The sequence below is a fragment of the Coffea eugenioides genome, chromosome 11 (genome assembly GCF_003713205.1).
Source record: "Coffea eugenioides isolate CCC68of chromosome 11, Ceug_1.0, whole genome shotgun sequence".
NCBI lineage: Eukaryota > Viridiplantae > Streptophyta > Magnoliopsida > Gentianales > Rubiaceae > Coffea > Coffea eugenioides.
Genome location: NC_040045.1, coordinates 35,723,033 through 35,736,290, shown reverse-complemented (window position 1 = coordinate 35,736,290; position 13,258 = coordinate 35,723,033). Strand labels below are relative to the sequence as shown.

The 13,258-nt window shown below is 35.2% G+C and overlaps 1 protein-coding gene across 1 annotated transcript; it reads left to right on the top strand.

Moving 5' to 3' along the window:
* Positions 1-2,452: 2,452 nt before the first annotated feature.
* LOC113753106 (probable RNA-dependent RNA polymerase 1) lies at positions 2,453-12,885 on the top strand. Its single transcript, XM_027297199.1, has 5 exons — positions 2,453-2,557; positions 4,231-4,809; positions 6,394-8,255; positions 10,626-10,776; positions 11,742-12,885. The coding sequence occupies exons 2-5, from the start codon at positions 4,297-4,299 to the stop codon at positions 12,567-12,569; spliced, it is 3,354 nt and encodes a 1,117-aa protein (XP_027153000.1). The 5' UTR covers positions 2,453-2,557; positions 4,231-4,296; the 3' UTR covers positions 12,570-12,885.
* The last annotated feature ends 373 nt before the right edge of the window (positions 12,886-13,258 follow it).

Sequence of the window (13,258 nt, the reverse complement as noted above, 5' to 3'; positions counted from 1 at the left end):
ATTTGGCAGGCCAATTAAAAATCGAAACGTGGCAATATAAAACTGATGACTCTGAGGTGCATTCTTGATTGGATAATCCATCGTGGTCCGACGTAAGCTTCATACATCATCAAAGCACACTTTTTCTTATTAACAAGGGATAATTTCAGAAACCTCCCTTGAGGTTTATCATAATATTACTCAGCTTTCTTGAAGTTTTTAAAATCTTACTTACCTCCTTTGTCAACTTCACAAGACTAAATATTCATTTCAAATGTTACAAATTGATAACATTATCCTTGCTCTTAATAACTATTTAACTAAAAGTCAAAACAAAATAAAATTTAAAAACAAAAAAATGTAAATTAAAAAAATAAATTGCTAGCTAATAATGGTCCATATTTCTTTACGTTAGGGTCATGGTAGAATAGGTAAGAACATAGATAAATTAAATCTAATCAAGATCAACCACTTAGGGGGATTTTGGTGATAATTAATATCTTAAAAAAATTTGTGCAGAATTAAATACAATTAAGGAAGTCAAGATATTTTTTAGAGAAATATGTTTTAATTCATGGCGTAGTTTAAATTGTATTGAAAACTAAAATAATCTCTTTATACTCGTAAATTTTTCAAAGTGTAAATTTTGCTTTTGTTCCAATACAACTAAATAAATAGTTTACGTAAAGAAATTGACACCTTCGAAAAATTTAACCTTATTTTATTTTTTATTGTTGTTATAAATTTCATAAGTAGGATAATATAAGGGTAGTATTGGAACAAAAGTTTTATCTTTCTTGTTTTTCCTCTAAAAGGGTTAAAATATTGCAAGAAATACCAATCCAGAAGAGGTGAGTGAGATTTTAAAAACTTCAGGGAAACCGAGTAATATTTTGAGAAAACTAAAGGGAGGTTTTTGAAATTATCCATATTACTACTTTGTTAAACAAAACAGATCCAACGGGGTCACGAAACCTAAACCACCATCGGATGCACAACACCCACATGAATATTAAGTAAAGCCGCATTAAATGGCAACTTTTTAATGGGTCATTGACCTTCCACTCCATACTAAAGTGATGTCCAAAGGCTTACTCCACTAAAGGGAGTTTAATAATATGGAAAAAACAAAAAGAAACTACTTTTGCTTTCTTAATAGTGCAGTATGGTCTAAATTAACTGTGGGAAGGGACCCATATTTAGTATAGATTCTTTTTCATCTTTTTCTTATCTCTAATGTGAGGTCCAAACAAAAATTATCCATTTTTTCCCCAAACATCAACTCTTACCTATAATGAAAAAGAGAATCTACTTGTGGAATAGGGACAATTATTGTTTGGATAGTTTCTACTTGTACAAATTTATCTGCTTGTATTATAAACACAAATTTTAATTATTTTTTATTTCACATACATTATATCAAAAAGAAATTATAATATTTTTTTAAAAAATTATTTCAAATAATCTCCTATCCAACAGTTCTACTTTAATATAATTATTACAAATATCAAAATTCAAAAATTCAAAAATCATGCGAGTACACTACTACTTTGGAACCTTTTTTCAGAGATATAAACCTAATTCCAGATAAATTTTGTGATGCACAAGGTACAACGCACTGTCCTTTGAACCTGTCTTAGCTTATTAGTACATCAACGGCCTGTTTCGGTTTGTTGTAAAATTTGCAAAAACAAATTACTGAAAGTAATTATAAGGTCTGGTCTAGATTTTAGATTCTAGCTTTTATGTCATCTATAGAGTAGATGCAAAAGCAAATAAGAATATGAGAAAACCTATAACATTTAATAACTTTGATTGGATAGCAACTTTATAAAGAAAATTTTTACATTTTTAGGGAATACATTTCTCAATTATTTTTTATTTCACATTATTACAATAAATTGTTTTAATAAAAACTCCTAAAAATAGCAATTATGTGAAATAATTAAGTTAGAACTATCAATTGCATCTCCCAATGAAGAGGATGATTAATACAAAATGGCTCGCAAGAATATTTTGTTTCACGTTATATATCATATTTTGCCTTAGTGTTTATTACATCTCCTTCGTGATATTTCATTCTAATTCATTTTCTCCTTAAGTTTTTTGACGCCTACTAAGAGGGAAATTTTTTTTTCTATTGTAATACAAGGTATAAAAGCTTTAGGAAAAAAGAATTAAAATGAAATATTTATGAATAATTATAATTATATAATAAATAGTGCAACAGGGGAATGGTATAGGAAGTATGGAAGATTCTTTGGTTACTCTAATCAACTTCACTAGCACTAGAGGAACAACACTACTATTCCCAGTGTAGAGAGCGTGTCCCTTGAAATCAGGCTGGACCATAGCCTATAAACAACAAAGTAAAGAAAGTGACATCCGCTGTTCTGTTTGAGGAAAATGATTGACTTGGGATTGACTCCATCATTCTTATCAAAGTCTTCTCTCACACACAACACGCACTAAGCATATTTACACTTGACAGTCTATAGTATATGGTGTAAATAGAGAGCTTCATCAAATGCAACCATCACTTACGTGCAAATTTGTGTGATAACTCCCGTTGGATTTTGTGAGTTTCTCCTTCTCTTTCCCTTTCATATGCAGATGGAAAGTAACCCTCTTGGATTTACTTTGATCAAGGCTTTTTTTTTCTTGTTCTGAGTCTTTATTCTGTGAATGGGTGTCTTTTTGTGGGATTATTTCTGTTTAAATGCTTAATGGATTATTTCGTTATGATCACAGTTTTTCTGGGGTTCTTTTTTCACCCCATGAAAACCCCTTTTGGCAGTTCTAGAATATGTTGTTATTGAAGTGGTGATATCTGAAAAGATGGAATTTTTTTAGTGGTTTGTTTATGTCAATTAGTAGTTTCAGTTGATTTCTGGGAAAGATTTTCTGCATTTCACTTTCTTGCCTGCTGATCTTGTCTGTTAGCTGTATAATAATCTTTTTTGGCTACAAACAAGTGAAGGAAAGAGACAATACAACATGAAGAAGTGGATATTATAGAATCAGAGACGTTGCTTTCTGATCTTTTCATTGTTTTCTGTTCACATTGGATGGTTAGTTTAAATAGTAGATTTCGCACTTATATGCTATTAAATCAAGAGAGAGCCCTTGAGATAAGCAAATAACTTGGCTTCCATCTCTACCTGTTTCTCGTCAAGGATATATTGTTATTATGCACATTTGATGACTTTTTTTGGGTAAATGCTAGCATCATGGTCCTGGATTGGTATTCTTTTGGTTTGTTTCCGGGATCTGCTTGTGCACAATTTGGAAATGTTCTTATGAGTGCTTTCTGGAAATCTTTTTTTTTTTAACTTATTCTTTTTTATCTGAAATCCCTTTTGGCTGTTGGTGGGATATGTTGTCATTGGAGTGGCAATACTAAAAGAGACAATCTGTGCAGTGGTTTTTTTGTTGGGATGTATAGTATAGAATCCGGCCAAAAAGAGAGTGGCAATACAACAGGATTTGTTATCTAGTCCTGTTTTTACTCTTTCATTGTTCCTCTATCATTTTAGAGATTTTGATTTTAAGAAAAGAAAATTTTATTTAATATTTGTCTTATGGGGCTAGTATTTGATAGCTTTCATGTCTCTGCCTTTGAGTATTAAATGAGAAAATCTTGTCTGCATATAGTATGATGCCATGATTTGTCACTTATTATTTTGCTCACAGTTCTAATGTGAAATGGATTTGAAATTTTCTGGTAAGTGATTAAAAAATCTCTGATTTTTTTTCCTTTATTTATGCCTCTACTGCAGACATTTTTTTTTGGTTTTCAGATTTAGAGGGAAATAAGCTGAAATTGTTATTCTGCTTTAAGGTTGTATGTGGTCTATTATACTGGTATGGAGTCTTAGTTGTATTGGAGATTGAAACTTGACATAAAGAAAGTGGAATGGTTGGTGGAGGTTTCTTCTAAAGCTCCAATGTCATGCCTTACATAAACTGAAGGCAATGTTTTACCAAATTAATATTGATAATGCTTACCGAAAACATGATCTGTGCTTACTTCTTCAATTAATAAGAATAGGCACAGTGATGTGCATTTTGGATGTGTGTATATCTTACCGTTCTCATGCTATAAATTTTCACTGTCTGTGTCTGCATATGCTTGGGTGCATTGCTTTCAACAAAAAATGTACTTCTATGTATGTCTGGGATTGTAAAGTAGCAATATCATTACTAGCCAAGCAATAGTTTTCTTACTCTTTGAACTTCTGATATTTTCAGGATTATATAGCAATTGCATTTTGATATGAAATTCTGTTCATAGAATTGGTGGCGAGATTCAGCTGAATGGGAAAGACAATTCAGGTGTTTGGTTTTCCTTATGTTGTGGCTGCAGAAAGAGTCAAAGAGTTTTTGGAAGGAATTACAGGTCATGGTACAGTGTATGCTTTAGAGGTTAAGCAGTCCAAAGGGGGGCACAGAGCATATGCTAAAGTCCAATTTGCAAGTAATAGAAGTGCCGAATACATTATCTCCTTGGCAAAACAACACCTTTATTATGGTTCTTCATATTTGAGGGCTTGGGATTCAGACATTGATTTGGTTCCAAGGCCTAGAAGCTACGAGCATAACATGGAGCACATAGTTTTGAATTTTGGATGTCAGGTGTCGGCGAATAAGTTTTCAGTGCTATGGAATAAGGCAAATGTTTCTGTCAGATTTGGGATTGGAATGAAGAAAATGTACTTCATTCTGTGGTTTAGCTCTGTTGACTACAAGCTTGAATTATCTTGTGAAAACTTATGGCAGATCGTACTGCATGAACCTCGTGGTCAAGCAGCAAAGTTTCTCCTCATACAGGTTTGGTTGTTCCAGTAGAAGATTTGATGTTTGCTGCATATCTTATCACTTGTTTATTTGATTCCTTAATCTTTGGCTTCCATTTCACGGCATGACTAGCACAATTTCCTTCTGCCTTTTTTTGGTGGCTAGGCTTAGAAAACTGTAACAGCACCGATAGCTGGTCTTGCATTTATCTTGCAGACACCACCAGTCTTTAATTACTTCAATTGTCCTATTGTCTAAGTCACATTTGTGTAGTTTCTTAGCATCATCCAACTGTTCATCCATTGGTCTATTCATAAGTATTAAGCATGTAAGACTTGTTTATACCTGGAGAATATCATGGCAAAAGAAGCCGTAATACTTCATCATATTAGCTGCGAGAAGTAATTGAACTACAACATGAAATTACAATGGCACCTGGCAGTTTCTAAGCATATTATTTTAACTGTTGCAAATGGAAGGAATTTACCTGCAGGTGAGGTTAAACTCCAAATGGGCTATGTTAGCTATAACCACTATTTCAACTAGGTTATCATTTAATTTTTGTGTATCTGGAGCACCAGATGAATACTAGCCTTCCATTAGAAAGTAGGTCTTTTTAATTATGGTACAGTAGTTCCTTGTTCTGTTTACTTACTAGTAAAATTAATTTGCTTTTCAGCATTTGAAGCAACTTTGAAATCTTGTAGACTTGATTTGTCATTGAATGTGTCAATAACTTTTGATGCTCTTTCTATTTTGTGTGAGCAGTAAGGCAGGCATGTATCCCCCTTCATTCAAGCATGGGACCTTGCGTGTTTCACCTGCTTGTTGTATCTCATATGAAATATGATTTTTTGTGTAAAATATAGGTCAAGCATGGGGCTTCTAAAGAAATAAAGATGAAAAAAATCAAATGCATGATCATTAATGCAATTTTCGAGGTCTTTGAATTTGCTATGTTAAGTTGATATAATGTGACCAACACCGGTGCACCATATCACACGTTTCTTGTTAATTGTTTTGTTACTCTGTGCTTGGCTGTGAAACAAGCTTGTTTTATAGAGGAGTCAGCGTGCATGTTTTTTAATTATTTCTAATCAATATTTTTTTTATGTAATCCAGGCATTCAAAAGCTTGGATGGATATTGAGTATGTGCATATGAAATTACTTCTGTTATTGCTATCAATTCTTGGTTAACTGTATACTAGAATATAAGTATGCTTTTGCTGTTATTTTAAAACTGTAACTTATCCTCTCTCTCTCTCTCTCTCTCACACACACACACACACACATGCACACAACATACAGTTGTCTGTATATTGATCATTTGCAAGATTCATCTGGAACATTCCTTCAAAGTCTGCATACAGCTTAACCTCTATATTCAGTAATTCTTTTAATACCCGTTTGTATCATTGCTTATTTCTACCAGTATTAACCATGATTTGAACCTTGAAACGCAGCCAAACTATGAAAGTCATAGGGAAAAAAACCAGCATGCCTTTATCCTCTTCCTTTTGTTATTTTAAGTAAATGAGTATTTGTTACCTTTCTAGGGTGATGAATAGTTAATGAGGTCAAATTTTGACATAAATATTCTTTTCTTCGTGACTTAGTTATTTGGTGCTCCTCGGGTTTTCAAAAAGCTTGAAGCATCTACTTTTAGCTACTTTAAGGAAACTCCGGATGACCAATGGGTCAGGACAACAGATTTCACTTCATCCTGTATTGGGCAATCGTCTGGTATATGTTTGGAGCTTCCGCGTGGTATTCAACTTCCTAATTTCAGTGACTATTTCGCTTGGTACAAAGAAAGTGACAGCCAGTTTATGCTGGAAACTGCTTCCCCTTATTCACACAATTTGGTTTTAGCTCCTATTCTGCGTCCTCCTCAAGGACCATATGTGCCGTACGGAATCTTGTTCAAGGTCTGTTGTTTAGTGCAGACTGGATGTCTTCCAGGGCCATCACTAGATGGTAATTTTTTTAGGTTGGTTGATCCACGAAGAATAAAGACTAGATACATAGAACATGCCTTGGAGAATCTATACATGTTGAAAGAGTGCTGCTATGAGCCTGTGCAGTGGCTCAAAGAGCAGTACGATAAGTATGACAAGCTTCGGCAACTCCCGAAATCACCTACTCTTTCTTTAGATAATGGGTTGGTATATGTACGGAGGGTTCAAGTTACACCATGCAAAGTATATTTCTGTGGTCCAGAGGTCAATGTATCTAATCGTGTATTGCGCAACTTTTCAGAGGACATAGACAATTTTCTTCGTGTTTCCTTTATTGATGAAGAGTGGAACAAAATGTTTTCTACAGACTTGTCGCCTCGTATTGCTGCAAATGAGAATGGAAGAACCGAAATTTATGAGAGAATACTGTCAACATTGAAAAATGGCATAGTAATTGGGGATAAGAAGTTTGAGTTTCTTGCTTTTTCTTCAAGTCAATTAAGGGATAATTCAGTGTGGATGTTTGCTTCAAGGCCCGGGCTTACTGCTGCTGATATAAGAACATGGATGGGCGATTTTAGTAGGATAAGAAATGTGGCAAAATATGCTGCCAGGCTCGGTCAATCTTTCAGTTCCTCCACAGAAACACTAAATGTTGGTAGGCATGAGATTGAAATGATTCCTGATATAGAGGTAAGAGGTGCTTACCTTGGTGCATTAAAGTTTGTCTTTTCTGATGGCATTGGGAAAATCTCCTATGAATTTGCAAGGCAAGTTGCCATGAAATGTGGTCTTAGAAGTTTTAGTCCATCTGCATTTCAAATTCGATATGGTGGCTTTAAAGGTGTTGTGGCTGTTGATCCTACTTCATCGAAGAAATTGTCGCTGAGACAAAGTATGATGAAATATGACTGTGATAATACCAAGTTAGATGTTTTAGCATGGAGTAAATATCAACCTTGTTTCCTAAATCGCCAATTAATCACTCTTTTGTCTACCTTGGGGGTCAATGATGTTGTCTTTGAAAAGAAGCAAAGAGAAGCAGTTGCCCAGTTGGATACTATTCTAACTGATCCATTGAGGGCACACGAGGCTTTAGAATTGATGGCTCCTGGAGAGAATACGAATGTTCTCAAGGAGATGCTTATATGTGGGTATAAGCCTGATTCTGAACCATTTCTTTCAATGATGCTGCAAACTTTCCGGGCGTCAAAGTTGCTGGACTTGCGAACTAAAACAAGGATATTTATACCAAGTGGAAGATCAATGATGGGATGTCTGGATGAAACCAGAACCTTGGAATACGGCCAGGTCTTTGTTCAGTTCTCTGGTGCTGGGCGTAGGCAGTTTTATGATGATTCTGTCCAATCCTCTGCACACAGTCTCATTCTTGAGGGAAAAGTGGTTGTTGCGAAAAATCCATGCTTGCATCCTGGTGATATTCGTATTCTTAAAGCTGTTAATTTGCCAGCATTACATCATATGGTGGACTGTGTTGTCTTCCCCCAGAAAGGAAGAAGGTAAATACCATTTTGAGATCTTTTATACAGTTTATGTGCAACTCATACAGAGAATTGTCAAGTTACTGAGATTGAAATCAGCTAATTGAAGATGACAATCTGGAAATATATAGGTAGCTTAAAATCCAGTAATATTTATGCACGTGCAAATTTAAGTTTCTTTTGTTTTTGTGATATCTGTTGATTTGTATTCTTCTGCTGTTTTCCTCTACCATTAAAATCAACGGATTGGCTCCTTTTGATTTTTAAAGATTTTAACCCCAACAAAATGGAAAAAGAGATTCTTCTCTTTCTTTTCCTTGTTACTGGCACAAAAGACCAATTTACCTTTTCCCGCATGAAAAACATATAGCAGCTAGCTGTTCTTGGTTTGTGACATGGTTGTGTGTCTACATTCCTTAGAAACTTTCAAGAGCGTAAACAATGTGATTTTGTTAAATTTGTGAACCCATATGTGATCCTCAGTTATCTTTCACATCTGACATTATGGCCTTTAGATCATGCTGATGTCTTTTTCGTAAAATCTGTAACATTGCTAGATGGTGGACCTGTGTCTTCTTGGTTGAGATCTGGCTGTTTACACTACAAAGAAAGGTTCATGAGTATTTCTGAATATAAGTTTATTTTAGAAATGAAGCAAATAGTTGGAAACTTGCAACACATGCAGTTTTTTTTCCTTTTTTGGCAAGTACTGCAGTAATTTTACAGGTTCAGTGTAACTTAGTTTGGTTTCTTGAATCAAGTATTTGTAGTGTGTTGTTTTGTAGTTTAATTAGAAATCATTGGTGGTTTTCCATTGGTATTTGACTCTAATCTTAGTTCTTTTACAAGATTCTAATGCCTTCATTTGAGTAGGGGGAAAGTCTCAAAGCCCATAATGAGCATTTCTGTCAAAGCATTAGATTTTGCTTAATGAAACTTCATGTAGACCTGTGAAACCTACTTGCCATTACTCATGCAATCTAGCCTCACGTGATGCCCACAGCTTTTTAGAAAGTAATTCTTAGAATTTTTGCTTCTCATCTTTTCCTTACAATATAGTGCAGCTTTTGTAGACATTTAGCACTCCCTCTGCTTACTATTACTCCTAAGCAAGCATTTGTAAGGTAAGAATCTTAATAAAGGAATGTTTATTGGTGTTTTATCATTCCTACTATTACACTGTTGGTAATCAATTTAAGGGCAAAAGGGGTCATTCATTTCACTGCCAAACAACACAAAAAATGAGCAAGTGTATATTGTTTCTCAGCTAATTGGTAGACTTGTCTAGAAGCAGCAGGGAATATTTGACTCCTTCAATTACTGCATATATTATGTCCTGACATAAGCTATCTATTCCTTCATTACAGTCTAATAAATTCAGGAGTATCTAAGAGATTTCATGCTGCATCACCTGGCATATTGCAAGTGAAGTTGAATGCAAAACTTTCTTGTGTTGGGCTTGTATTGGATCTTGAGCTGCTTATGTAGGTCTTTAAAAATATGCATCCTAGACTAATGGATTTCCTCTTCAGGTTTTTAGCACAGTCCTAATATAATAATTACGGTAAAAATGGATTTCTTACTTCACAAATAAGCATTAGGATCTCAGATTTAAGGCCAACAATATCTGGCTTCACTGTTGATTTCTCTTTCCAAACTTTGTGATTGAACAAATAATGGAATTAGTATTATCACTTTTCGCATGATGTATTTGTGCATCTGAGTTTTTTCTATTGCTTATCTTGGATAGCTGTTTCATGATGATTTGTGAGAAAGAAAAGAATGGATGCAAGATGGCTTTGATTTTGGAGCTATCTGTAGCAGTTTAGGTGAACTATTTGGTTTCACTGTGCGAAACGGGGTCTAGAATGGATAAGGAAACGAACTCTTACGAAGACAAGGAAAAGATAGTTCAGTTGGTTCAGGGTTGGGAAGGGTTGCTAAAATATTTTCTGATTTGTGAGTTTATGTTTTGAGAATAAGGAGATTACAACAGCATAATAAACTTTATTGTTAATAGTGTACATAGAAAAACTAGAAGGCTCCTAGTATGCATTTTGAAAGGTCAAAACTGCAAAAAATCTAGGAGATGGAGGATGGGTACGATTAAGGCTTTTGCAGACCAAATGAATCCTGGAAATCACTACTGTAACATAGATTGGGATATTTTTTGTAAAAACAAATGATTGAATTTAGTTCACTTTGACATCTAATGTGCTTAGTAAAGCTCAATGTGGAGACAAGGGACTTCTTGCTTGTTGTGGGGCCATTAACCTCTGTTTCAGCTTCTGAAGACCAACTAATTTGAATTTTTACGCAGGGATACATCCAATTTGCTGATGTCATCATTTGTGAATGTTTTCTTTCTGATTCTAATGTCAATTACAGGCCTCATCCAAATGAATGTTCTGGAAGTGATTTGGATGGAGATATTTACTTTGTTTGTTGGGACCCTGACCTGATTCCACCTCAGCAAGACCCACCAATGGATTATGCTCCAGCATCTACTGTGCAGTTAGATCATGAAGTTACAATTGAGGTACTAATCCTGTAACATAAAAATGCTGTGGCAGAATTTGAACTTTTTTAGCTATTTCTACCAGAAAAGGGAGGTCGAAGTATTGTACCCGTAGCCTGATGAGTAGGATAGGAACCTGTCTTCTCCTTTCTCTTTCTTGTGATGTCTTTCTGATTACTAATTATCACAGCAGTGGTGTTCTCTTTTGTGGTGTTGGTTTAAAATGTACTAACATGGTTGACATCTAGCTGTGATTTATGACACTTTGTTTTTAGTATGGATCATGGCGGTATTTTTTCCAGTTATGCTAGCCTTGGTTATCTTGCATATTCATATCTGACACATTTGCAGATTTATATCCTGGTCTACCTTTGAACTAAACTAGTTGACAGTTTTAAGTTACAGAATAAATGTTTGTTTGCATTCATGTGTTGTAAGAGTAGACTACTACCTTTGACCTATAGCACTTGTGTAATTGTGTCCTAACAGATTTGTTTCCATTTAGTTTCCTCAGCTTGAGATTATTTATCTGCATGCATGACCAAAAGTAAGTTGTACTTTTTTCTTGTTGAAGGTAAATGTTTACAAGTATCCTTTCTCAGCACCCATAAAACTGCCAGATAGATTAATAACCTTTGATGATTTAGTCAGGGGACTATTTTCCTTGTTTGTTTTTTGTCCTTTTATGCCCTGAAATTTCTTGTGGCAAAAAGAGATGTGGACAAGTGGAAAAGTTCCTAATCCGCATTGAAGGATACAAAAACCTAATTTATTCCTTCATCTACTAGCTTAACATCACTAAGAACTCTCTTCTGTTTTCTCCTCATTTTCTTAACCATGAAACAGTTTTACCACGATTAAGGCACTCTATCTTAGCAAAATAAGATGCTTCATTGCATTCTCATGCATATTAAGCATCATTGCAGCAAATATCCTTGTGCAACATTTGCTTTCAATGGACAATTAATTTTGCTTCTCCATTGCAGGAAGTTGAGGAGTATTTCACCAATTATATCGTGAATGACAGTTTAGGAATCATTGCAAATGCCCATACAGTCTTTGCTGATCGGGAACCACTGAAGGCAAGGAGTGAACCATGTCTGGAGCTTGCACAGCTGTTCTCAATTGCAGTTGATTTTCCAAAGACTGGCGTTCCCGCTGAGATTCCATCTCATCTGCGTGTCAAAGAATATCCTGATTACATGGAAAAGTCCGACAAGCCTATGTATGAATCACGGCATGTGATTGGAAAGCTTTTCAGAGAGGTGAAAGAGATTGCACCACACACAAGCTCTATCAGATCATTTACGAGGGAAGTGGCAAGAAAAGCATATGATACTGACATGGAAGTAGATGGATTTGAGGATTATGTTGATGAAGCTTTTGATTACAAAAGTGAATATGATTATAAATTGGGTATCTTGATGGATTATTATGGCATAAAAAATGAAGCAGAAATATTGAGTGGTGGTATCATGAAGATGTCAAGATCTTTTGACCGGAGAAAAGATGCAGAAGCTGCTGGAATGGCCGTGAGGTCTTTAAGGAAGGAAGCTAGGACCTGGTTCAACAGGAGTGGAGGTCATTCCGATGATCCATATGCAAAAGCATCAGCATGGTATCATGTCACTTATCATCATAGATTCTGGGGTTGCTACAATGAGGGACTGAACCGGGCTCACTTCATTAGTTTCCCGTGGTGTGTTTATGATAAGCTGATTCAGATCAAAAAAGCCAAAAAAGCAAGCACAAGGAGTTCTCAGCAAATCTCTTCACTGGAGCTGCAGTTTAGTCATGGACTGAGATTGCTTTAATGAATAGTTTGGCATCAAGAATTTGTGAATTCGCTTTAATTTTTTTCGTAACAAGAAGACTTAGCTGCTCTACTTCGGACTATGCTTCGGCGTGGCTTTCATTTGTATCGACTAAGATACTGATTAATATCTATTGCTGTAAATCAATCGGGTTGTTGAGCATGTATATATCTATTGTAATATGACAAATTTGTGTATTTAGGGAAGTGTAACAAGTACATCCGAGTCCTGAACTCAGAAACTTGCCTTCTTTTCATTTTCTGCTCCTCTAACAGGAGTTAGATGCCCTATTCTGAAATTCATTTTATTTTGGTAATTTCAGAATGAAAATACCTGGCATTGAACACCTTATTGGTCACAGGCTTCTTTATCATGTCACTGAATGCACTGAGGGAGAGAGGTGAACAAAGTGTTAAAATCATTCGTGGTTTGATCATTAAAGAATACTTGAAATTCAGGTAGTTCGAAAGGACTGAGGCCTTTTGATTTGCATTTCTTTTCTACTGCTCCTATTATATGTTGCATGGCCATGTAAGTGTTTGGACCAACTGAACATCCTAAATCTGCAATGCGAATTCTGTTTGAAGTACAAGACTTCTCAACGTCAAGCCTATCTGCAAGTACCTCTTCAATCATTGCTTCTGCAGTTATTGATGCTACTCTCTGCATTCATGAAGGGAAGTTCATAA

Excerpts from the sequence above, each read along its gene's own strand:
- LOC113753106 (XM_027297199.1), top strand. The coding sequence starts at position 4,297 with ATGGGAAAGACAATTCAGGTGTTTGGTTTTCCTTATGTTGTGGCTGCA. Across the intron at positions 8,256-10,625 it reads TTCCCCCAGAAAGGAAGAAG|GCCTCATCCAAATGAATGTT; the intron begins GTAAATACCATT and ends TGTCAATTACAG. Across the intron at positions 10,777-11,741 it reads ATCATGAAGTTACAATTGAG|GAAGTTGAGGAGTATTTCAC; the intron begins GTACTAATCCTG and ends TCTCCATTGCAG.